Source organism: Lemur catta, chromosome 4, assembly GCF_020740605.2.
Source record: "Lemur catta isolate mLemCat1 chromosome 4, mLemCat1.pri, whole genome shotgun sequence".
In the NCBI taxonomy this organism is placed as follows: domain Eukaryota; kingdom Metazoa; phylum Chordata; class Mammalia; order Primates; family Lemuridae; genus Lemur; species Lemur catta.
Window position 1 is genome coordinate 55,280,451 of NC_059131.1, and position 25,661 is coordinate 55,306,111.

At 56.2% G+C, this 25,661-nt stretch overlaps 1 protein-coding gene and 1 pseudogene across 18 annotated transcripts in view; both read left to right on the top strand.

Annotated features, from left to right (window-relative positions):
* DYSF (dysferlin) overlaps positions 1-25,661 on the top strand; it is a 201,459-nt gene that overhangs the window by 121,115 nt on the left and 54,683 nt on the right. For 10 of the 18 annotated variants that reach the window (XM_045549833.1, XM_045549838.1, XM_045549842.1 and 7 more), the window contains 9 exons: positions 2,446-2,627; positions 4,640-4,780; positions 5,484-5,513; positions 6,891-6,920; positions 16,320-16,421; positions 16,531-16,692; positions 17,728-17,893; positions 18,442-18,518; positions 24,546-24,608. In XM_045549833.1, coding sequence (XP_045405789.1) covers positions 2,446-2,627; positions 4,640-4,780; positions 5,484-5,513; positions 6,891-6,920; positions 16,320-16,421; positions 16,531-16,692; positions 17,728-17,893; positions 18,442-18,518; positions 24,546-24,608 — 953 coding nt within the window. The remainder of the gene's footprint in view (positions 1-2,445; positions 2,628-4,639; positions 4,781-5,483; positions 5,514-6,890; positions 6,921-16,319; positions 16,422-16,530; positions 16,693-17,727; positions 17,894-18,441; positions 18,519-24,545; positions 24,609-25,661) is intronic. The other 8 variants (XM_045549836.1, XM_045549840.1, XM_045549844.1 and 5 more) reach the window with 1 other exon arrangement.
* On the top strand, positions 22,620-22,751 carry LOC123637502 (annotated as a pseudogene).

Consider the following 25,661-nt stretch of genomic DNA (forward strand, 5'->3'; position numbering starts at 1 on the left):
TGCGGGAGAGGCCAGGCCCCAGCACACAGTAGCCTAGTGTCTGAGGCCCCAGGCCTCCAGGCCTGCTTTTTACAATGCCTTTGTTGTGTGTTTTTTCCTCCCCTGGGCGGGTGGGGCACGTGTGTAGGTCTGGGTGATTTTTGTTTGAAAGCCGTCCCCTCCCCGCGCTCCCCCCAGGGCTGAGCTCATTGCCTGGGCTGCTGGGGCTGCTGGAAGGAGTTGGCCTGCTCGGGGGCCAGCGTGGGGGGTGCTGCCAACACCAATACAGCGTGCACCGCCGCTACAATGTGCAATTGTGATCTTTGTGTAAACGCGGTCGGTCTGGGGCCTGCGCGCTTATAAAAATAAAGCGTTGGGAAGCACAGGGGGCGGGAACAAAAGGGGCTTTTTCGCTGGCTTTCTAATATGGTTTTATTTATCGGAACACACCCTCCTTCCCTTACTGGAACCGGGAGAGGTTCTCTGCCGAGCTTGGAGCTGATGGTATCACAGCCAGACGGTTTCATTAAACGCACAGACGCCGCTGGGCCTTGCCAGGGGCAGAAGGGAAAGGCTCGGGGCCGGCCCTGCCAGGGCCGGTGCAAGGAAGGGGAGCCCCCTGCCAGGGAGGCTCCCACAGGTGGGGGTGGTGAGACGTGGTGGGCAGGGCTCCCCTGCCCCTTCCCTGCCGGGGGTCTCCCATTGCCCTTTTCTACCCCCAGAATCAGGTTCAAGACCAATTTCCTGCAGGAAGCCCTCCGTGGTTGACCCCACTGTGCTTTGTGTCTGATGGCTGTTGGGCTGGTCCCAGGCCGGTGGCCACTTCCTATTAGCCAGACCCAGGATTGTTCAGCCAGTGGATGGCCAGGCCCCTTAACTTAGATGCCCCTCACCCTTAAAACTTGCTCTTTGGGTAACAGCCACAACCTTGGACCCTGCTCTCTGCATCCCTTAACAGGGGTCCTCCCACTGCCCACCTCAACCTTCCCACCTCTTCTACGGTCACTCCCCGACAGCCCCTCTCTCTGCCACCTCCTGTGCAGTGGCCGTGGTGTGCCACTTGGTCTCCTTGTGGCCAGGGAGCCTGTCCTGCTCCTCTGCCTTTTGTGGGGAAGCGCTGTCTCCCCAGCCCAGTTGCAGGCTTGTGTCTGGACATCCCTGCAGCCTTCTGAGGCCAGAGAGGCAAAGGCGATTGCCTCTGGGAACACTGAGGCCCCCTTGAGGTCACATGGGGAGCTAGTGGCAGTGTTGGGGCTGGACCTTGGGGCTCAGAGGGCACAGGGCAGGATGGAGCAGGGTGCCAAGGGTTTAGGGCATGTGTTAGGCACTGGACTCAGCCCTCAGGCTGACATCCTGTTAGGGGGAGCTGGAGGAGCCCCCTCCGCCAGGCCCTCTGCTCTTTTCCCAAATTACAGGCACTCAGTCCCATAAGACCTTTTCCTGCATTACTTTCCAAAGTGTGGCCCCGGAAGGCAGCATCAGTATCACCGCGGAACTTTTAGGCCCCACACAGCCTCGCTGAATCAGAATCTCTGGGGTGGAGCTGAGCAGTCTGGGTGAGCCTTCCAGGTGACTGCTGCATGCTCACATTTGGGAACCACTGCCCTAGAATCTGCTCCAGTGACACAACTGCCCTGTGGGACTAGGCAGAAAGAATGACTTGTGGTTGGGTCCCAGGCTGGTGTGGCCAGGGCTGGCAGGCTGGAAAGGAATTTTGGGGGGAGCGGGGCATTGTGGCAGCCTTCAGGTTCCTCTCATACCACCTGCTGCTAAACAGCTCTCTCTGGTGCCCCACACCCATCTGGGCCCCCACCATCTCCACCTGGACCATTGCAGTAGTCTCAGAACTGGTCTCCCTCCCTCTATGCCTTTTGCCCCTCCAGTCTGCTTCCCATGTGACAGCTGGAGTGAGCCTGCAGAAATGCAGACTCAGTCGCCTCGGTCTGGTGGCATCCCAGAGCTCACAGGGACCCACATTTTCCTTCAGGGAGCCAGCTCCCTCCCTGATATGCTTCACTGCACTTTATTCTTCGAGGCTTGGATGTTCCAAATTGGTGTGAATATTTTACATTTGGTTCAAATTGTATTCTCGGGCCCTAGCACCTAGCCCCTAGACTGGTATACAGAAAGCACTCAATAAATGCTTGTTGGATGAATGAATGAATGAATGAATGAATGAATAGGCCATATAGACACTTCCTCCTACTGGACCTTGCTCCAGCGGCCAGCCCAGGAAGCAGCGCAGAAGGGGAAGTTCTCTGGATCTTGCGCCCATTTGCTGGGACCCGGCCTCAGTTTCCCCACAGTGGCCCACCAGCTGGCCTCATGGAGAGGCTGCAAAGCCCCCAGGGGAAAATCGATTTCGAATGTTGCTGCTTTAGCTCTGTGGCCCTGCGCCATCCCGAGCAGGTGGCCCTCACAGTCCCTGCTGTGTCCTGTCTCCCTTCCCTGCCCCGGCCCACACAGACCCCTACGCGATCGTCTCCTTCCTGCACCAGAGCCAGAAGACGGTGGTGGCGAAGGACACCCTGAACCCCACCTGGGACCAGACACTCATCTTCTACGAGATCGAGATCTTTGGTGAACCAGCCACCGTGGCTGAGCAGCCGCCCAGCATCGTGGTGGAGGTGTACGACCACGACACCTATGTGAGTCTGTCCACCTCCCGCCACGTCCCCTCACTGCCAACCCCGAAGGTGGGGTCTCCATGGACTCTGGGCTCCCCAGCCAGAGGGGTGCTTCCCAAGGCCGAGACTGATGGCCTCTCCCCTGACCCCACAGGCTATGATAGGGTAATTCAAACTACTTTAGAGTAATTCAAAATGGATTGCTAGCACATGTGCTGTGCCCCGTGGAGGACATTGCTGATCAAACACGGTGGAGAGAAGGGACATATCTGGAAAGGGCGCTTGGCTGTGGGTCAGGAGCCTGGCTTTTCTCTGCCTCTGACTTGCTTATGTGATCGCCGGCCAGTCCCTTCTTCCCGTCAGGGAGCTGCGATGAATCCACAAACCTCTAGCAAGCCCTGGCTTTATGGGGCTGCGTGGCCTTTTGCTTGGGGTCCCCTGTCTAGGTGGGAGCTGAGACCCACCCACGGAGTGGAGAATCCACTCCATGAGACAGTGTGTCACCGAGTGCCACACAGCTCTGTGCCACAGGCAGGGCCTCTTAGCAGAGCTGTCCAACAGAACCTCCTGGGGTGCTGGAAATGCCCTAGAGCTGTGCTGTGCACAATGGGAGTCACTAGCCGCATGTGGCTATTAAGCACTTGCAGTGTGACTAGTACAACTGAGAAATGGAATGTGAAATTTTATTTAATTTAACGAAGTAAAATTAAAATTTAAATAGCTACAGGTGGCCAGTGCTCCTGCATTGGACAGCACAGCTCTAGAAGGTTCCCAGGAGGGAGAGATCACTGTGGCCTGGAATGGCAGGGAAGGCTATGAGAAGCCCCAGTCCCTAGAGGAGATGTGGGGTTGGGGTGTGGGGAGGCGGGGGGCATTCAGCTCAGCGTGGGGGAGAGAGGGAGGCTTAGGGGGGCAGGCTGGGAAAGAGGAGGAAGGAGTATGAGGCCAGGGGGCAGGGGGGTGACAGGTCAGAGCAACATGTTCAGAAGAGGAGGTTGGATGCCACTGAGAGACAGTCAGCTGGGCCCTGCTGAGTTGGGGGTGACAGTAGGATGAAAGGGGAGGGGACAGGGTTTGGAAGATGCTTCTAGTCACCATGACTAGATGCCAGGTGCCCTGGGAGGGTGTGGTGAGCTGGGGGTGGGGGAAGACGCCACTGTGCAGGATGTCCCACCAGGCGGTGGGGCCAGCTGGCAGTGGGCAACGTGGGCCGGGGCTGGGGAGCCCAAGCTGGGGGTGCGTGGGGGAAAGGCTGGTGCTGTAGGGGATGAGCAGCTGCAGGAAGAGTCTATTCGGGATGTTTAGAGAAGAGCACGGGCCCTGACACCTCTGGGGGCAATAGGAGGAGGGAAGCTGGGGGTGGTGGCAGGTGGCTGGGAGGGTGCTGGTCAGGGGTACTAAGCAGAAGGAGCAAGTGCTGGGGCAGGGTGGGCCGGGAGACTGATGGGGACAGGACTGTGGCTGTGTGAGAGCTCTGCGGGGGCCTGCCCACCCCGTCCAGGGCGAGGGCCTTCAGAGCCAGAGAAGAGTTTGGACTCTGTCCTCCGGGTAGCAGGGAGCCAAGGCAGTTGCCTGAGCAGAGGAATTATAAGATGTAAACATAATTTTGGCAAGGCTCATTTAATTTGATGAGCGTGATCATAGTTTCTCCATTTGGAAAGTCGGGGAATTTAAGGGTGAAATGAACAGGTGATACAAAAGTCCTTGGAAATGTGAGACATCTGTACTGCTGAGAGCATTATAGAAATGCTGGGAGATTATCTCTCTGGTCTCTAACGGGCTCAGCACTGGATTACATTACAGCAGGATGGACACTAGTTAGCCATGCAGAGGGACTTCCCCACTCTGATGGGAATTCAAACCTGGCATCCCTCTAAGGAGCGCAGGCTTCCCTGTTCTGCACCAGGGGCTGCCCTGACTTCCGAGGCCCTTTCTGGTTCAGGAGGCCATACTAGCCCTGGTGATCTCTCTGAGGCCACTCAGAGCCCTGGGCAAGGGGGACACTGACTCTTCTCTCTCCACACCTGGTCCAGGGCGCAGATGAATTTATTGGCCGCTGCATATGTCAACCGAGTCTGGAACGGATGCCCCGGCTGGCCTGGTTCCCGCTGATGAGGGGCAGCCAGCCTTCAGGGGAGCTGCTGGCCTCCTTTGAGCTCATCCAGAGAGAGAAGGTGAGGCTGGTCCACATCCAGCTCTGGAGGCCCAGACAGGAAGTGCATGGCGGGGACGAGGGGTGGTGGTGGGCACAGATGGGGAAGGCCTCGAGGGTGGGGGGGCCTGCCACGCGCCCTTCTTGCCACCAGGGGGTGGCACTCAGTGGGGCCTGGGACAGCTTCGTCTGGAAGCCAGGCCTCCTGCTTGGGCCCATTTGCCCATCTTTTCCGAACCCCAAGTCAGGACTTGATCTAACACTGGGGTAGAAAGTCGGACTCTGGACTGTCTGAGTCCTCTGGCCATTGGATTTTTCCTTCCCTGGGTCATATCCTGATGTGGTTTCTGGGAGGAGGACCTCTGTGGTCTGGTTGAGGGGGCCCTAACTGCAGTGATGGGGAGCTCCAGGGACAGGTAAGGGCAGGACCCCCTTTCCAGGGCTGGCCCCACCATGACCTGGCTGTGTGGCCCTGGGCAGCCACTTCCCAGCTGTGAGACGGAAGGTTTGGCTTGGCACCGTCTCACACTTCCTCTTAGTGTGATGCCAACTCCAGCAGGTGAACTGATGGGAGTAGGGCCGCACCCCTCCCCCACCCTGCCATGGAGTAGAGTCTGTCAACCCCTGGACTGTCCGATCACTGGTATACTCCATGGGTGTCGTGTGGGTGATGGGGGCCTTGGGTGACAAGCACATGACCAAAGCTTTCTTTTTCTTCAACCTAGCCGGCCATCTACCATATTCCTGGTTTTGAGGTATGTCTTGCTCTCACCTTTTCTTCTTCAAACCGATTGCCAGCCTCCCTGTGTTTGCAGGCCCCTCCGGGGCAGGAAGGGCAGTCATACGTGTACCGCCACCATCCTTCCCTGAGCCCCCCAGGAAAGCTCTTTCCAGCAGAGGAGGGCCTGGGCGGGGCCGCCAGGGTGTGGCAGGGGCTGGGTCCTCGTCTTACTCAGTCTCGCTGCCCAACTCAGGCCTTTCCTGCCCTTCTTTCTGAGAAGCCTGAGACCACAGACTCTCAGAGGGAAGGGACCTCATGGGTGCCAGCCCAGTAGCTGTCAGCAGGGCTGCACGTAAGAACCCCGTGGGCAGCTTTAAAAGTCACCAGCGCTCAGGCCTCACCCGGACTGAGCTAAACACCATCTCTAGGGTGGCCCAGCCTTGGTGTCTTCCACCACTGCCCGGGGGGTCTTGCTGCGCAGCCAGGGCTGAGACCCATTAACTCAGCCCACGATTCTGACAGTGTGGCCAATTCTTGGGTCCTACTTCAAACCCACCGAAGCAAACTGGGAGGGTGCAGCCTGCAGCCTCTGCATTGATTAGCCCTCCAGGAGCTTCTTGTGCAGGCGGGAGTTTCAGAAGCTCTGATTTAGGCCCCATGTCCCAATGAATTGTTCCTGCTGGGACCCCATTTTCTTTCCTGTTCCAGGGACGGGGGCTTCATTCCCTTACTGTTGCTCTCTTTCCTTCTCCTGGGGGTCTCCTTGAGTAGGACCCAGGCTAATTGTGTTCATTATGCTTTTCCAGACTGGGCTGAGCTGCAGCTTGGAGAAGTGGTCATTTGGGCTCTGTTTGGATGCCTCATTTGCCCTTCACGGGGCAGCCCATACCATGCTCAGACAGTCCTTACCAAGCAAGGCCTCCCTTGCCACCCCTATCCCTCACTCCCATTCCTCCTGGTCTGCCTCCCTGTCCTGTCCAAGCTCCTTCTCTCAGTTCTCAGTTCTGGCAGCCCCTGGGGATCTAGGGGGGTTCTCCTTGGCTCCCCAAGGCCACATACCCAGCAGGAACAGCTGCTGCAGGGCCTCAGGCCCTTCCCACCATCTGCTGTCATTCTCCGTTCTCTTGTCACTTCTAGAGGTGCCTGGAATTTGGTCCATGCTTTAGTCTTTCCCACCAATCCCCTGCATCAGTGTCCCTCAAACCCTATTCTTAGGGACCACACAGAGGGATGGCTGGGAGGCCCAGCATCCTGACCCTTGATGGGAGGTGCTTTCTGTTGGCTCCTCTTAGTGGGGACGTCCATTATGCTGATCTCTGGCCCAGCCTAGTCTTTCTTGTTACTAATGGGGAACTTTTCCCCCTCTCTTCACCATCTCCTGGATGTGGAACATTCCATGGCTGCGGTCCAGGTGCAGGATACATCAGGGATCCTGGATGAGGTAAGCTGGACCCGTGAATCTGTGGCCTGTGGCTGGGGTGGGTGGGCAGAGACAGGGGAGGTGAAGACCCATCTCTGAGCACATGCCCTGGAGCCTTCCACGTTCCCTGGGCCCAGCGGGCACCTGCCACGTGGAAACCTGTCTGGAGTTTACTCCCCACACTCTCTGTGGATCCAGGCATGCCTGGGGTGTGTCTGGGGGAGGGCATGATTCTGGCCTCAGAAGACTTGCTGTCCTGTTGGGAGGCCGGTGTCACCCACACTGCATGGGCAGCAATGCAAAGTCTTATCTGGTTGAGTACCAGGTGGCAGGTTTTCAAGAATAGAATGTTCAGAAGGGGCCAGAGTAGTCAAGCAAGCCTTTTTGGTTGAGTGGTCGAGGCAGCATTAGCCAGATGGTGCAGCACTTGGGAAGAAGGTGGGAAACATGGCTTTGGCCCAAGGGGCCAAGGACCAGGTTGGGTCCTGGCTGGCTGGTTGGGGCTTTCTAGGGACTGGAAGAAGTTTGGAGTTTGCATCTAGACAAAGCAAGGCCATGTCCTTTGCCATGGGAGGCTGAGAAGTACAGTCTCCAAGGCCTCCTGTGCATCTCTGAGCGGATCAGCAGAGTGAGCCAGGGCAGAGGCCTGGGTGGAGAGACAGGAAGCGGAGCCCTGGTCATATGGGGAGTTGGGAAAAGGGCAACCACTTCCTGCCACCAGGGAATCCCCAGGCTGAGAGCGGACACCATTTGACATTTTCAGCGCAATTTGGACTTGATGTGCAGGGTCAGGATGTGGGATCCACAGGCCCCACGCCCCTTACCTCACTGTCTTTTGCTCCCAGACCGAGGTGGGGTCCGCCAAGTGAGCTGGCGGTAATCGCGCCTGACAGGCAGCCTCCTGCTCCTGGCTGCAGTTGCGAAAGACTGCCGATTTGGACGGGGAGGCAGAGTCCCGTCCAGGGAAGCAGCACGGAGCCCTCTCTCTTGATTGAGAGAGCTCTCTGGCCAAAACCCACAGCCCGCTCTGAAGAAGACCCAGCCCAGGGATGAGTTATTTAAAAAAAAGTTAAAATCCTTAATAACTGGATTTGTAATATACAACAGTGAAGGCTCAGATTCCGAGAGCAGGGATCTGGCTGCGGTCTCATTGTCAGAAAGCAAATCAGAACTGCAGCTTTGGGGCCAGAGCCTGAAGAGGGCCAAGTGTCCTGCTGCTGGGCCAGCCAGGCCACAGGCTGAGGCCGGGTGTGGGTCAGCGGGGCCGGGGAGAGCAAGGCCTGGGGTGTGCTGGGCACAGGGCCAGCTGAGCCGTCAGGTTCAAAGGGGCTCAGGTCAAGGGGGATGAATGGAGTATCAGCTGGTCCAGGGACAAACCCCACAAGAAGGCCTTACAACACCTCCCTTATCCCCAGGGGGCCACATCTCAGCTCTGGGGCCTCTCACTTAGCCTATTTCCCCCTCACTTGAAGGCTAAGCCTCATGCCAAGACCCTGGGTCCTATGTGGTTTTAAGATTCCCCAGGGCTGGGTGGAGGCAGGTTAGTCCTGCGGGAAGCCTGTGCCCCAGCAGGGTTTTCCTGCTTTCTCTGCTGTGGCCAAGCTCCTGCCTTGTGTCCTCCGCTCCTCCAGCTCCTCCCAGGCTCCCCGCCTGATGCCCGTGAAGAGCGCTCAGGCTTTCCTGCAGGCCGTGGGAAGCCAGGCAGGGAGCTTGGCTCCTGGGCTGCTGGCCACGGGAGCCCTGGAGCATCTGGGAGCAGAGGGAAGGGCGGGTGTGGGGAGCTGTCTGGCTGCAGGGGTGTGACTGGGAGCTAGGGACTGGCCAGGGGGCTCCTGAGACAGCTGTGGTAATAGGCGCCTGGACCAGAGAGGGGCCAGCAGGAACGGATGGGGCAGGTGGCTCTGAAGGACGCCTTAAGGATGGCCTCTCCTGTAGAAAGTGCCTCTCTGCTAGTGCAGCCAGGTATGGAGATTAGCAAGTGCCTGTTGGCTTCCACATGGTGTCCGTGAATGAGGGCTCCCAGAGCAGGACAGTGGGGATGGCTTTCTGGAAGAGGTGACACTGAGGTAGGTTTTGAAGCAGGGATGGGCAGAAAGGGTTGGGGAGGAGACCCGGGCAGCAGTGCCTTGGGCTGGGGGTGTGTCACCACCTGGGGCCAGTTCATGAGCTGCAAGCTTTCCCCATCTGGGTTGTCCCTCTCTGGGGCTCTTGATGGGGAAGCGACTGTTGCACTGTGTGTTTGAGGCTTTGGTGGTGGATGGGAGACCTGCGCCCTCCTGGAGAGAGCGGATGGAGGCGAGGGCTTCCTTCCGGCTCTCCAGCCTGTCTTCTTGCCTTTGTCTGTCCCGCTCTTTCTGAGCCTTTTCCCTCTCTCCCTTCCTCTGTTTGCTCCTTGGCCCCGGCTCCCTCCTTCTCCCCGCCTCTTCTGAGCCCTCTGTCTCGTTTCTTTTCCTTTTTGTCTGGAGAACAAAGGCAGTCCGAGCTGCCAAGGGGAATGAGTTCAAAGAAACTGCAATTTTAGATTTCCTGAGAACTGGAGAGTGTGTGCACGCACGTGTGAGTGTGTGCGAGCATGCACACTTGCGAGGAAGCACACACACACGCATGCACATGCGGCAGCAGAGGTGATGGTGGGTTTCCGAACACCCAGGGGCCCTAGGACGTGGAATGGGTGCAGAGGGAGACCCACGGGGTCTGCGGTCCGGATCATTCTGGGGGCGTGGCTCGGAGTGCTGCCCTGGCTCTGCTGCTCTCCTCCCGCAGGGGCAGGGATGCCCTGGTAGAAGGGATTGCGTGCTTCCTGCCTGTTTTTACTGCTGGCTCCGGGGGCCAACCAGATGTCACTCCATCCGCCCTTCTAAATCCAGGCGATGGGGTATATGACTTTTACTCCTAGACATACCCGAGGTACTCTCCGGCACCCCCAAATACACTAGAAGAAAAAATTTGGCGTTTTGTAATCGGGAAAATAAACCCAGTGGTCGCCTCTCCCCCTATCCCTCCCCAAGGCCTTAATTTAAAACACTGTTTTCCCTGGGAAGTGTAATTAGAGCAACATGTTGTTCCTAATGAGCTGGGTGGGGCAGGCAGACAATGGAGCCCTCCCAGCCTGCCTGGCTGCCCCCTGCCTGGAGCTCCCCGAGGAACCAGGATGTGAATGTCCAGAGGGTCTCCTGACTGTCCCCTGCAGAGTGAGTTGGGGGGTCTATGGGCTGCTGGTGATGGGGCTGACCTAGGTGGCTGGGGAGGCTTCTTGCCAACAGTCCCCCCTCCCTGGGAATGTATGTCTGCCTAGTCTGGCGGCCCCTGGGACTAGGGGTCACTAGGGGTGGTGGTGGGGCCTCTCCATGGCTCAGGGCTTCAGCTCCCTGTGCCGGACTGGCCAGCAGGACACATGGACTGGGGCAGGCTTGAGAGTGGCTTCTGCTCTAATGGGGGAGAGAAGCTCACTTGTCCCTGGGGTCCTCTTGGTCTGAGCTGCCCTCATAAACACCCTGCACACCTGCAGAACCCATCAGTGAGGCCGCCCCAGGTCTGCCCTGTATTCAGGGAGCAGGGAAGGGGCTGTTCCAGTGTGGCTTCCTCTAATTAGACTTATCAGAGTCCCCTGTCACCCACAGGACAGTGAATCAGGATGTCCTGGTGGTACTTTAAGTCTGGACCCCTCCTCCTGCCCCCCCAACTCCCACCTGGCAGTGCTGACAGGCTTCCCGGTTCCGCTAAGGGTCATGGCACCCTTGCTGAGAATCGCTGTCCTGGAGGGAGGTGTCATGCCCCTCAGGTGGGCTGGATCAGAGAAAAGCTGCGGACCAGGCTTAGGAGCTGCTGGCTGAGGCCTCAGGACCCTGCGTGTGAGATGACTAGAGACTGGTTAGGGCCGTGGGGAGCGGGCGGTGGTGGTGCAGAGTGCTCCTCTCCTGCGTGCCCCCCACCCCTGAGCGTCCTTCGGGTTGAGCCACAAGTGATTATGGACTTTGGAGAGAGAAATTTCCAAGGAGCGGGTGCCAGAGGCCGAAATGTGGTGCACTGGGCACAGTTGGTGTGGACACGAGGGAGGGTGGAGACGTGAAGACAGAAAAGAGAGGAGGGAGGCCTGGTGTTTCAGGGCTGGGCAGAGGAAGGGGGATGCTTCCAGGAGACTCAGCGTGTAGCGGGCAGGGGCCACTAGACAGGGCTAAGAAAAGTCAGAGATTAAGGTTATACAAAGTTTTGAGAGTGCTTGGGCGATTTTCTGAAGGATGGAGAGCTTGAATGAGGACCTGAAAGATGTGTTAGATTCAGAAAGGCAGCAAAGGAAACCCAGTGGGACAGAAGGAGCAGTGAGCAGGTATGGGGTGGGGGCTTGATGAGGACCTGAGGGCCAGGATGGAGCAGACAAGGGTGATGGGGAGGAGGAGAGTGTCCATTGGAGTCATTCCTTTATCCTCCCATCCACCCACCTGTCTGTCTGTCTGCCATCCCTCCCTCCCTTCCTTCAGTTATACATTCATAATCATTTATTTATTGGATGGGGATTCAGCTATGGTCCCCGTGTACAGAATCACTGGTTTAACCAGGGACACGTCAAATAGAGATGGCACAGGGTGATTAATGTGTCTTTCAATGGGGGTAAGTGCAAGTTGCTATGAGAACCATGGGGGTACTTAAATGCAAGCTCGGGGCACCAGGGAAGATTGAGATGGACATGAGTGGTCTGAGTAGGAGGTACCAGAGGGAGTGGGATGGAAGCATATTCCAGACGGTGGGACCAGTAAGCTTCAAGTTCCAAAGCGTAAAGAGAGCAAGTTGCCTCCTGCAACCTGCTAGTGCTCAGTACAGCAGATGATGAGCATGTCTGGGGAGGTGGCTTGTCACTATTTGGGGTCCTGAAGGGGAAATTTCTCTGGTGAGAGCCTTGCCCAGAGAAGCCAGCAGGAGCTAGATGAGGCCGCGTCAGAGGGCTTGCACTTCATCCTGGGTGAGTAGGGAGATGTTGAGGGGCTTGACGCAGAGAGTGGCATCGTTAGAAAGCTCACGCCGGCTGCAGAGTACAGCTGCACTGGTTGCTGGGAGGGGGTGTGCAAAGCTAGATGCAAGGAGAACACTGAGGGGGATGCTGGTGAATCCAGGTGAGAGAGCCTGGTGGCTTGAACTAGGGAAAAGGGACAGGTGATGGGGCTTGAGACTGTTGGGGAGACAGAGGCACCAATGCTTGGTCATCAATCAGACACAGCAATGGGGGCAGGAGGGGCTGAGGGTGGCATGGGGCTTGGCCTTGGTTGCCAGGTGAATGGTGGGGCCAGTTTCTGAGGTGGCATTGGAAGGCAAAGATAAAGAATCCAGTTTTGGTCAAGTTCAGTGTGCAGCCAGGGGGGCACATGGGCGAACTGAGCAGGAAGCAGTTGGGAGTGGGGGTGTGGGCTGAGCAGAGGTGTTGGGGAGCAGGAGGCCTAGCAGAGGGCCAGGGAGGCCTGGCGCACAGGGCTGGGCAGAGGAAGGGGGTACAGAGAGACTCAGCATGCAGAGGGTGGGGGCCAGTGGTGTGGATCCAGAGAGATAGTTTGGGGAAGGAGGCCAGGTCAGCTGGCCAGATGCTGCTGCTGAGTGAGAAGAGCTCAAGAGTGTCTGTCAGGGTGAGCCACAAAGCAGGCGATTATGGACTTTGGAGAGCGACGTTTCCAGAGAGGGGCTGCTAGGGGCAGAAGCCTAGTGCACTGGACAGCAGTCAGTGTGGACACGAGGAAGGGTGGAGACAGGAAGAGAGAAAGGGGGGTGCTGCAGGAGAGGCCCCAGAGAGGAGGGCATGGGAGGATTTGAGAGAGGTGGGTGTCTTTAAATGGGGCAGGGAAGATCAGGAGGTAGTGTGAAAATCGTGGAGAAGCACTTAGGAGTGCACGTGCGGCCACGGCTCCGCCGGCACCGAGCCGGGCTGTGGCGTGCACGGTGGGAGAGGACTGCCGTGGCGGCTCGCGGGCTGGGCGGAGGGCAAGCCACAGAGGCAGGCCACCCCAGGAGGCAGTGGCAAATGGCAGGCGCAAGTGTGTCTCTGGACCTCTGGGGACAGTGAGGTGGACAGAAGTGGGGTGTGAGTACAGCGGCCTCGTGCTGACGAAGCTGCCCCGGGACACACGTCTAACCACTGTCTCTGCTTGTCTCTTCCTCCTGCCTCTGCTGTGCCTGGCGCTCCACAGCTGTGTGCTCCTGCCTTCTTCCTCCAGGGCCTCCTCCACACGGTACCAGCGCTTAACCTTCTCCAGCTCCTTGCCCCCGTCCTCAGTGAGCGGGCTCCGGGAGTGAGGAGCCTGGTCCTCAGTGTACAGAGAGGAACGTCACTACCGCGGAGCTCTGGGGAGCCCCGAGGGGAAGATGGAATGTGGAAGGGAGGGATAAAGTGGATGCTGCCCAGAGTTTGGGGGCCCAGAGAGAATATGTTTTGGGAGGAATGTGTCTGTGAGTTTCCCGTGGTGATTTTAAGAGAACAGCCATGTGGGGAAGGTTGATCTTTCTGCCTCCCTGCTCAGGGGAGCTTGGGGCTGTTCCCTCCCAATCTCATTTTTCTTTACCCCTTTTTGTCTTGGCCTTTTGGTCCTGGGTCCGCATTGGGTTTAGCATCAGCCACGAGAGGCCACGACCGGACCATGAGTGGGCCACAGCACAACCCTTTCTTTAAAGAGACCACCCTGCTGGACAGCCACCTACAGCTGGTGGCCTTGGAGTGCCCAGGGTGGACATCAAACTAGGGGTCCCCATAGCAGCCAGATCGCCGCAGTAGCTGTGCAGGCTCTGCCTGCATCCTCCAGGGCACCTTTCACGTGGCCTGTGATATGCATGGCACCCCCTGTAGGTGTGCACCATGACAGCCTGTACATCACCCCGCCTTCTCAGCCAGTCCAAAGTGCACGTGCCTCCTGCCTCAGGTCATCAGCATTGCGGGTCTAGAGGAAAATGACAAGTTCCTTCACTTTGCGCCCTGGCGACTGAGGGAGAGTTATAAAGCCAGTGTTGTTCTCAGAGCTGCTGCTTTTTTTGTTTTCTTCCAAGTCCTAATCTTTTCATCCCTTTCACACCTAACAGTACCAGATTAACACAGATAATTATAATTAGATTCTACTGCCATTTTTTTAATGACCACTGTGCTCAATATATTTTTAATTATTTTTATTATTATTTCAGTATATTGTGGGGGTACAAAAGTTTAGGTTATGTATGTTGCCCTTGCCTCAGAGCTGCTTCTGATGGCTCAGCTGTCCCCAAGTCACCCTGGGAAGGTCAACACCAACACCAATGGTAAAAACAATGGTACCGACAACAGTTACAATAGTAATTACAGCCACAGCCATTTATTAAGCACCTTCTGTGTGCCAGATACTCTTTTTTTTTTCTTTTTTCTTTTTGAGACAAAGTCTCACTCTGTTGCCCAGGCTAGAGGGCCCTGGTGTCAGTCTAGCTCACAGCAACCTCAGACTCCTGGGCTCAAGTGATCCACCTTCCTCGGCCTCCTCCCCAGTAGCTGGGACCAAAGGCACACACCACCATGCCCAGCCGATTTTTTCTACTTTTAGCAGAGATGGAGGTCTTGCTCTTGCTCAGGCTGGTCTCAGACCCCTGACCTCAAGCGATCCTCCCGCCTCGGCCTCCCAGAGTGCTAGGGTTACAGGCGTGAGCCACCGCGCCCAGCCCAGATCCTCTTTGCATTTGTTCTGCCATTTAATTCTCAGAGCAACTTCATAGTTATCACAGACCTTCATGTGAGGATACTGAGTCACTGAGGTTGAGTAATCTGCCCAAGGTCACACAGCTAGGAAGCAGCAGAGCTGGAACCAGAGTGAAGGTCTGTCTGATTCTGGAACTTAACTTCTTACCACTATAGGTCAGGGAAGTGTGGTGTCATCGGGTGTCATTGGGCAGGAGTGCAGCTTGGGTTGGCTGTGAAGTGACTTGTGGAAGTGGGAGGAAGCTGGCATCTTTCTCTGCTCTGACTGCTCCCACCGTCTATGGCAAAGCATCAGTAGGTGGATGTACCACCCTTTCAGAAGGAACCCAAAGCAAGTCACTTGAGGAATGAAGCCAATGATTCCATTGTTTATTAAATGAGATTACATGAGGCAAACTCTGTAAGGTGTGCAGCACAGTCCTTTTAATGATAGTAAATGTTTTCTGAGTGTCAGGGCCTCCACATGAGGACGTGCAGGTTGGGCACTGCACAAGGGCCTAAGGGGGTGTAATTTCTAGCGCAGCAACCATATACTGGTATTTATTATAACAATTTTCCAATAGGTGGCAGTAAAGTCTCTTGTTCTATTAAACTCAAAAATATGATTTTCTAACATGGAAGGAAGGAGTCTTAAGAAAAGGACATCTTTCTCTAATTGTCACAAAGGCACCACATGAGCTAGTAGTCCTATTGGGAGTTTACATGAACCACACGCTATTCTAAATGTTATATGGATATTAATTTCTTCAACCCTCACATTGACCATTAGGGGTTGATGACTTTTTCTAACCATTTTATAGATTAAAAAATTGAGCTATAGAGATGAAATAACTTATTTACCTTTCTGAGTGGTGGAGCTAGGATTCACACCCAGAGCCTGTGTCCCTGGCCACTGTCATTGGTGCTTAGCTATCTCAGGTGGTGCCTGCCTCCCATGCCCCACCCTGCTTCCCGCTTGGTTCTTCCTGATCACTGGGGACTCTTGCCCCAGGCTTTTTCAAACCCCTAGTAGGCCAGCGTTGACACCCGCCTCACTCACCTCTGTCTGTGGTGTGGAGGTGAGGGAGCCTCCCCGGCAGTGCACTTTGGTGCTCTGGGGCTGAAGGGCATTTGTATCCCCTTCTCCTATTGGTCACTTGCTCTCTTCTTTCTGGCTCAAGTGCAAGTGTTCTATCCTTTTGGGGGACAGGCATGAGAAGTGGGGGTCTGGGGCTGGAAGGGGTCTGGGGGTAGGTATGAGAGTGAAGCTGGAACACCAGGACAGATGATGACCCAGGAGGATCTGAGCCAGGTGGCAGGAGAACGGGCTGGAGGGAGGGCACGTGGTCCTCTCTGGGACCGAAAGGGCCTGAAGTGGGCGTGCCAGGGTGGAGTGGGCAGTGTGCCCATGCACATGCATGTGTGTGCTTGGCATGTGTGTGTCGGGGAGGCGGAATCCCTGAGCAGCTCACTGGTGCACCAGAGGCTGCATTATGGGACGAGGGTGACTTGGGATTCAATTGAAACAGGGTGACCTAAACCCTGGGTGACATGCTGCAATTGTGACCAGAGGAGATGGTGCCTGGCAGACACTGACTTAGCGCTCTCCTTTCTGCTTGCCTGTTTGCCTCCCTTGGTGTCTGCCTCTGGTTCTGTCTCTCCGTGGATGCCGTCTCTTTCTGTCCCTTCCGTCCCTCTTCTTTCTTGTCTCTTTGCTTTGGCCTCCCTCCCCCCTTTGTCCCTTGCAGTCAGAGGACACAGACCTGCCCTACCCCCCGCCCCAGAGGGAGGCCAACGTCTACATGGTTCCCCAGAACATCAAGCCGGCTCTGCAGCGCACAGCCATCGAGGTGAGCCTGCCCACGGTGCTGGGCTGGGACGCAGCCCGACCCTTCCCCTTCCCCAGCGTTCCCTGGGGCGGGGGCCTTTCCAGCCACTGTCCTCGTTATGTGTCCCCAGATCCTGGCATGGGGCCTGCGGAACATGAAGAGTTACCAGCTGGCCAGCGTCTCCTCTCCCAGCCTTGTGGTGGAGTGTGGGGGTCAGACGGTGCAGTCCTGTGTCATCAGGAACCTCCGGAAGAACCCCAACTTCGACATCTGCACCCTCTTCATGGAAGTGGTGAGCCCCCTCCCTGCTGTCCCCCTCCAGAGTCCTGGTGGCTAGAATTTCCTCCTGGCCCCAAGCAGGCTGGGGGTTGTGCTCCAGCTCCCTGGAAGATCAGGGTAGGTCAGGGCATCTCTCCCGCCTCATTTTTCTATGAAAATGGGGAGGAAACGCTCACACTCTCCTCACTGGAAGGGTTTAGGCCTGCGAGCGGCACAGGTGGGCCCAGCCTGCTCCCTCCTACCAGAGCAGCAGAAGTCCCGAAGAGCCATTCTGTGGCTGTTTTCCCTTCCAGGGCAGGTTTCAGTCCCCTGGAGTGCCCCTCAGGCACCTGTCAGGACTCTGGCCTTTGGTAATCTCTCCAAACCTTTCCTGACCCGGAACTCCCCCAGCCTGGGCCCCCTCAGGGGAGCTCACCCCGACAGCCCTGGGGCCCCCCAGCCCTCTCCAGCTCACCGGGATGCCTGGGCCTAGTGGCCGGAGTAAGTCAAGTCTGAGGAAAAGAAAATGGTTTGCAAGATGAAAGTGCTGTGGAAATTCCAGGCCCAGTGGCTGTCAACAGGAGCCTCCTCTTGGCTGAGCCAAAGCCGCCACTGAAGGAGAGCATATAAATTATTTCAAGTTGTGTTCAAAGTGCTTTTGGGGTGGTGGGGGGAGAATCTGGGTCTGTAAGCCAACTCCTGAGTATCCACTTGGGGGGGACTGTCTGCAAGAAATGTTGGGTCCCCGGCCAACTCCCCTCTCCCCGCCCCAGCCTGTTAGGGTTCAGGGAAAGCAGACTTGCTTTAACTGCAGGCTGCATGGGGTGTATTTGGAAGGTAAAGCGTGAGGGAAAGCCAGCCTCCACATGCGGCATGCGAATGGAGACAGAGAAGGTGCGCGGCTTTGCTCCACTGGCTGCTCCCGGCCGCTGCCATTTTGGATTTCTGGCTATTGGGATTATTAGTATCTTTGGGTTTATGGTTATTTTCTGCTCCTTGGGCTTGCCCTGGAGGCTTTCCAGAGATGGATTCAGGCCAGTTCCCAGAGCTTTCCTCCTCCTCCACCCAGATGCTGCCCAGGGAGGACCTCTATTGTCCCCCCATCACGGTCAAGGTCATCGACAACCGCCAGTTTGGCCGCCGGCCTGTGGTGGGCCAGTGCACCATTCGCTCCCTGGAGAGCTTCCTGTGTGACCCCTACTCGGTGGAGAGTCCATCCCCACAGGGAGGCCCAGGTAGGGGAGGACAAGATGGGGGTCCTCATGGCCAGGCAGCACTTCCTCTGCTAAGGGTAGACCAGGAGGATGAGAGGGCCCTGGGGGTGGAGATGTGTCCTGAGGCCCCTCTCTTACTGGGACCCCAACGAGAAGTGGCTTCTGCTCTGCTAGACCTGAAGGGTTGGAACCGTGCCTTCCTCAGGGTGTCCCTAGCTCTGGGCTGGGCACACCAAGACAGGGGCCCATGCCTGTGGGAGCTGAAGGCGAGGGCTCCAAGTGGGGGTGGTGGAAGAGCGGAGGGAGAGAGAGGTGTGGGGAGACAGGGCAGGGAGGGAGGAGAGAGTTGTAGGGGGAGGAAGAGGGAGAACTGGGGGACAGCGATGTGGAGAAGATAGGGGAGACAGATGGGAGAGGGAAGAGTTGGGCAGGAGGAAGAGAAAGACAGACTGAGAAGCGTGGAGGTCCTGTGGGCTCTTGTCTCAGTTCCCTGGCTGAGCCTTGTGGCTGATGAGGGTGAGCCCCTGGAGGGAGCTCGACTCAGGCCTGGATGCCATGCTTCCCTGCAGACGACGTGAGCTTGCTCAGTCCTGGGGAAGACGTGCTCATCGACATTGATGACAAGGAGCCACTCATCCCTGTCCAGGTAGGACGGGTGCTGCGTCCCAGGGAGAGACCCCAGCTCCCCATGTGGAGGCTTCGATTACCCCTCCACCCCCATTCCTCACCTCTGCCCGCTCCTTCTCCCTTCGTCAACACACAGCCTTTCTAAATCCTCTCCCTCTGTACCCTGGTGGCTGTGAGGTGGAGGGCCCTCCATGGGAGCTTTCAGTCTGGTTGAGGGGGGTGGGGTGTGGTCTTCTGGGCCAGACCCTCTTTCTAAACTGCCTCCAAGATGCCACCAAGCACAAGCCCATAGAAAAATCTTTCCTGGAAGCATATGAGAAAAATGGCCCCTGTACTCTGGGGGCCATGTTGAGGGCTTTCCCGTGGAAATCACCTGCAAAATCAGGGTAGGGGAGCAAATGAAAGAGAAGGAAGATGGGGGAAGGGATGGCTGGGCAGGCTCTGGAGTCCCCATTGCTCCATCCTAGACAGACCCTTCTTAGGGGGAAGATTTTTCTATGGGCTTGTGCTTGGTGGCATCTTGGAGGCAGTTTGGAAAGAAGAGGCTGTGTCCAAGAAATAGTCCATTGCACCCCATTCTCCCACCTCCAAGAAAAAAAAGGGGGTGGGCAGGAGAGGGACTTTATTCTAAGGGTCTCCAACCCTGCAGAGAGGTAAGAGTCATCGTTTTGCTATAAACTCAGCAACCTAGAGCCAGCTGGTGACTCAGACACCAATGCTAAAGAGCATGGCAGGAGGTTTGTGGCATCTTTTACTGAGGGGAGAGCACTGTCCCCACTGTGGGCGCTGGAGTGGCTCTGGATCTTGTAGGCCTGAGACCAAATAGCCCTTCCCCCAGTGGATATGGAGCAAGGTCTCACCATGAGCACCAGCCTTGAATGCATGGTCTGTTCCAGGTTGTCACCTTCATTTCTGGGCTTCACATGATGCTGTGCACGTCCCTGGCACCCTGGGGCTCCCAGAGCTTCCGGGCTGCCCAGGGGCAGAGGCTTCCAGCCTATGCAGACAACACTTGTATCCCTGGGCCTTGCTGCTTCTAAGACAAGAGGTTTTGCTCTACAGCTTCACTGATGCTAAGAAGTTCTCAGAAGCCCTGGGCTCTCCAGGGCTCTGCTCTGCCGACCTTTCTGCTGGGGAGACTTTCTGCCCCTGCTCTCTTGGCCAACTCCTGGTCGTTCTTTGAGACTCAGCTTAGGTGTGGTCACTTCTTTTGAGGAGTCTTTCCTGGCTCCTCCGCTTCTCCTAAAGACTTGTCTATATCTCAGTCACCACACTTGTCCTAGGTCCTGTAGTCTCTGTAACTGTCAGCATCTCCCTAGGCTGAGCTCAGGGCAGTGATGGGGCACCTTCCCCTCTGTATCCTCAATGCCCAGCATGGGGCCTGGCTCAGAGGAGGCACTCAGTGAAAGTCTGTCTGTCTGGGCAAATGGGTGGTGGGTCAGTGGAAGGATGGATGGATGGATGGTTGGATGACGTGCCCGTTGTCTATATGGGTCTGAGGAAGTACCTCTCTTGGCTGGGGAAACCCAAATGGAAATTTCAGACAGCCCTCCATGAAATTTAGCTAAACTCAATGCTAGTGCCTTCTAGTCTGGCTGGGTGTTTATAGCTCCATTAGGTGGATAATTTGCCCCAAACTCTGAGTTGCCTGTTCCTGGCTCCTGTTTCCCGCCCCCTCAGTGGGCCTGTCTGAGGCTGTGCAGGGAAGTGCGGGGCCTGCCCAGCAGGATTTCCGTTCTGTGTGTGCTGCCCTCAAAACGTCTACAGACTCAGATGGGGAGGGACTATTTTGAGTCCTGCTGGCTACAAGCACAGCCAGAGGCAGATGAGGAGGAGGCTCAGTCTGGCCACCCTCCCGGCATTGACTTGAGGGAACTGGGGCCCGAGTCTGATCCAGAGCCAGGCCTGTGCTCTTTGTGGCTGAACACAGCCACTCTGGCTAGAGCTGCAGGCCAGACAGGCTTGGGGAGTGGGGTCAGGCTCCTGGAGATGTGCCCACAGGGCAGGGGCTGGGCCTCCCCTGGCCTAAGAGGCGGGTGGGGAGAAGGAGGAAGAGAGACCAGCTTGCCCTGATGGAGGAGGCTTGGACCTTGCCTTTTTGAGCTCCCTGTCTGATGGAGGAGACGTAGCCCTATTCTCAAGGAGCCCCCAATCCAGCAGCGAGGCCAGTGCTGGTCTCCAGGGAGCCCTGGCCCTCTGGGGAAGTCGGGTATCTGATTCTATGTTGTGTTTTTCTCTGCGATCCATTGATCTGATTTGGCTGACCCAGGAAATCTTTCACTCACTCGCCTCTCATCCACATCCCCGGAGCCTTGGAGGACCAGGCACTCCAAGGCTGACCCAGGGGCAATGGGCACCAGTCCCAGGGCCTTGCCAGATAATTCTGTCTGGGCTCTCTTGCCCTCCGTGCTCTGCCTGTGCAGACAGCCTGTAGGGCCCCGGCCTCTGGGGCTGGGAGCGACAAGAATGCTGGCAGAATTGGATTTTCCGGGGCTCCTGTGTGCCCTGCCCACTCCTGCTTCACCCTCACAGTTGACACACCCCCCGCGGGCGTGCTCAGTGCGTCCTGGCTGTGGGTCCAGCCGGGGGCTCCTCCCTGGTGCAAGCCTGCTCTTGCCAGACGCAGCCTTCTGTGTCGGTGGCCTCCTGTCTCTTTCCTCAGTCACACCTTCCCTCTGCTGCTGAAGCCTCCTCACCACCCTCTGCCCGGGTCCTGGGACGGGCTCACCACACACTTAGAAAACGTCACCTCAGACGCTTCCCTGACGCTCAGGCCACCGCTGGCACTCACAACAGAGTATTTTTCAGGTTTCTAGAGACGTTTTGGTTTGTGTCAAGGGTGGCCAATTCTGGAGGTGACTCAAAACGTACACATAAGGCAGATCTGTGTGCCCAGACTTCCAGGGCTGGTTGGTCGGCGCCTGTCTCTGGGGTGAAGGGAGCCGTGTTGAGCTGTTCCCCAAGTGATGAGGGCTGGGAAGAGGGATGCTGGCACATGTTAACTCCACCACTCGTTCCTGGCCTGGCGGCTGTCCTGTGCGTGGACGTCAGACTGGTAGACGGGGGTGGGGGCTGGCGGGGTGGTGTGTGCGTGTGAGCATGCGGGAGAGGCGGGGCCAGGACCAGTGCGTGTGCAAGCTCCCGCGGGTGCCAGCTGCAGGCGTGTCAAGGCGTGGTGGTGGTGTTGCAGGAATCGTGGCTTTGACTGGACTTGCTGAGGGCAGGCTGGGTGTGTCCTAACAGAGGGAGAACAGAGGTACCCTATTCCGGCTAGTTCTCTGCTTCAAAAAAGGACATATTCACTTTTCTCTGATAACAAATAGAATAAATGTTCATTATATAACATTTAGAAAATGTAGACAAATGATGAACATATAGGCATTACCTCCAGCCACGCACACAATCTGAATGGGCTGCTACCCATTTAGCATTTCATTCTCTATCCTTTCCTCTTCCTTCCGCCTTTCTCTGTCTCTTACCCTGACTTCATTTTTGTCTTTAAAACAAAATTAGGGTCTTAGTTTACTAATCTGGTTTTTTTTTTTCATTAAACTGGTTTTTGGTACTATGATGATGAAGAGGGAAAAAAACCAGTATTCAGGACCACAAACAAAGAATGCTGCCCCTGGCCCCCCCATCTCCTGTAGAGGGTCTTGAAGCTCGAAGTGGAGGCTGCACCCCCAGACAGCACCCCCACATCACTGGCCTTCCAGGCACTGGGCTGCCCCCAGAGCCAGCTTGGTGTGTCAAGGGTGCTTTGTGCCCAGTGCTCTGAGAGACCACTTTTGGGTAGTGGGTCTCCTCTTTAAGTGTCCAGAGAAGGGGAATTTCTGGGGGTGGGAAGTATATGTGTGTTGAGGAAGGATAAAGAGAAAGAATGTTTGGGAAATTTCAACTCTGATTGCAGGGAGATGAGAGGTGTCTAGCAGATCTCAGATGAGCAGTTCAAAGTGAGGGGGGGCTTTACTAACAGGGACACCAACCTTGGGGACTGTCCCAGCCTGGAAGGTCAGGGTGGGCTAAGTAATCGGGGAAGCTTCTCCAGGGAGCCGAGGCTCAGGTGGGGTTGGGACAGGGGAGGAGAGAGGAAGGCTTTCCTGGCAGGTAAAAGAGCTTCGCAATACTTACCTGTCAGGTGCGATACCATGATCAGGTCTCACTCTGGATGTACTGACCCCTGTGATTTCCCCAAATGTGGGAAACCCGGTACAAAATTTGTGGTGGTGGGGGACTGCGTATGTGCTCCCCCCTGGGGGAAAAAAAAAGCTCTGCAACGTGTTGGAAGTAGGACTCTGTGTGTGTGTGCGTGTGTGTGGTGGGCGTGGGGGCTTAGTGAGGAGAGGCCTGGCAGGCTAGCGTGCAGGAGGCGTCGGAAGTCGGCACAGACGTGTTCCCCACGCCCGTAGGGTGGGGTGCCAGGGCTGGCCCGCTCCTGGGTTCCCAGGCTCCCAGGCTCTGGGGCTCTGGCTAATTTTGAGCCTGCTGCTAATTTTGAGCCTGCTGCTCCAGTCTCTGGGATGCCGTGAAGGTGGGAACGTGCTCCTAGAACCAGAGTGGCAAATTATGCCCGAGTCCCAAAGGGAAACATGTAATTTCTGAAGCTGGACCAGATCTTTGGAGCACTATGTTTAGCTTTATTTTTTTTCTCCCTTTTGCTCTGGTGAACTGCCGGTTTCCCTCTCACCTTTCTAAAAAAGAACTGTATTAAAAATAACAATAAGGCTTCTGTGGGGTTTAGCATGAGAATGGGAGGGGCAGAGCTGCTGCCTGGCGGGGCCAGTCTCTGGCCAGCTGGGGGTTGCACGTGGAGTTCATCCAGTCTATTCCAGGGGTCACACCCAACAGTGTGTGGCCGGCCCTGGCTTGGTGCCCGTTGGCCATTCCGCCCTCCTGCCCGTGCTTCTGGCTCTCAGCAGCCCTGGGGGCCCCTCAGTGGTGCCTCCCTCCTGGAGTGGGGATGGGTCTGTGAGTCCCCAGACTGCCCTCAGGTCCCAGCAGGGCGTCATCCTCCTCGTGTTTCTCTGAGCCCTTCCTGACCCTCAGGAGGGTGTATCTCCCAGAAGGAGGGTCTGCCTGGCATCTCTGCCTCCCCCCTGGCTCCTCACCTGTGCGGTCTTATCCCCTTTGCCCCTGCCCCAGCACCTGCCTTGCTGACCCGACTGCTCTTTCTGGAATGTGCTGTGCTTCTTTCTTTCTCTCTACCTTTGCACTTGCTACTCCCTCTGCCCAGAATGCGCCTTCTTGCCTGCTCACCTGTGGGACTAGCACCCATCCACCCAGAGCTCCATCACCTTCTCCCACAGTGGGCACTGAACAAGTCTCCCCACCTCCAGTCTTGAGCCCTGAAGCGCTCCTCGAACCTGCAGCCCAAGGATTCACCCTATAAAATATGGACTCACAGTTCTGGAAGATTGCAGGCAGGGTTTTGATAAAGAAAAGGATGTAGAAAGTTACTTGCAGTACAGGCGTGGAGGTTGGACTATAAGATGCTTAAAGTCCCTCCTGATATAGGGCTTTGGGGAAGTCATATGGTGGCCTGGCTCTTGTGCCTGAGGAGAGAAGAATGAAAACCCCACACTGTCTTAGAAACCATGCCCAGCAGGGATGGTGCGGCTCAGCGGTTGGAAGGAACCACTCCGGATGGTCAGGGGTTGGAGTGTCCCTGAAATAGGCACAGTTTGGAAAGGCAGGGAGAACGGTGAGAGAGTGGGCAGGAGACAGGCATTGGCTGAGCCCCTTCCCTGTGCCTCACCTTGTGCTGGGCATGAGTAGCTTTTGTCTCATTCATACTTACTGTTGCCCGGGGAGGTGGGCTTTGTGCCCATTCTCCAGATGGGGATGCTGAGTCAGGGAGGTCAAGTGGGCTTGCCTAAGGGCACACAGCTGGTGAGGCGATGGAGCCAGGCCTGTCCAACTCCAGACTAGATGATCTCCCTGGAGGAAGAGCAGAGGGTGCCTGGGTGGAGAGTGCTACTCCCTGGGGGCTGTCCGGCTGTTCCTCAAGTGGATTCTCTAATCTTGTTGCTAACAAATGTTTCATTTGTAGCTTGCAGATGGTCTGTCGAGCTTGGCCCCCACTAACATGGCATCTTCTCCATCCAGTCCTCATGTATGTATTGTTTACCTATTTGTGGACTCCTTGATTTCCTCTGGGGGATTGGGGGTGGGGGCAGGGAGTTAGGAGGGGAAGAGAGGAGGAGAGAATGGGAGGACAAGAAAGGAGGCATTTCCTGAGCCTCTGCTCACCGCACCTGGGAGCCCCATGCAGTAACGGAGGGGTGGGGAGAAAGCTAAGGAGTAGCGTCTTGGAAATGGACATCCCTAGGTTGGCTCCCAGTTCATCCTGGGATTTACCTTAATCCTGTTTACCTGTGTGAGGGCTGGGGGGTTAGGTGGAGCTGCATGGGCCAGTGGAAGCAGGGAAGTCTCTAGATTAGAGTCTGACTTCTGGGACATGGAACCTGAGAAGCCTCTGCGGGCAGTGGCAGGCTGACTTTCTCTGTCCCTCCCAGATGCGTACGTGTGACTGAGAAATCCTGCCGGCCCCGGCAAGGTCTGAGAAGGCTCCTTTCCCAGCAGGCCTACTTTTTGCCTGCCTGAGCTGATCTTCTGGGTGTCATCTTTTTGGGTTGTGGGTCCCTCCAGGAAGATGACCTTGGTGTGTAGGCTTCAGCATGCACGTGGGAAGTCCCATGCAGAGGGCTGAGGGGAGCCCCTGACCTGCTGGGGTAGGCATAAGCAGTAGGACCTGCCAGTGAGTTGAATTTCACTCGTGGTGCCAAGGGGAGGCACTGCTGTAGCAGGTGTTTTGTGGGCTTCTAGGAGGACGCAATATATATTTTTAATTTCTTTTAGTTTATCTTTTGTAGAGAATAGAGAAAACACAAAAAATGTAAGGCAGAAAGTTAAAACCACTTGTATTCCTACTACTTAAGGATAAACACTATTAAGATTTTGACGTGCCTACATTTTTAGACATCTTTTTTGTACATGTGCATACTTTTTTTTCCCACAAAATTGGAATCGTATTGTACTTTTTTATAATATGCATTTTTAACTTAAAAGTACACATGAATATTTTCCCATATTTTATATTCTTTAAAGATATGGCTTCATGTCTTGTGGACATCCATAAAATTTTAACCACTCCCTATCACTGGAC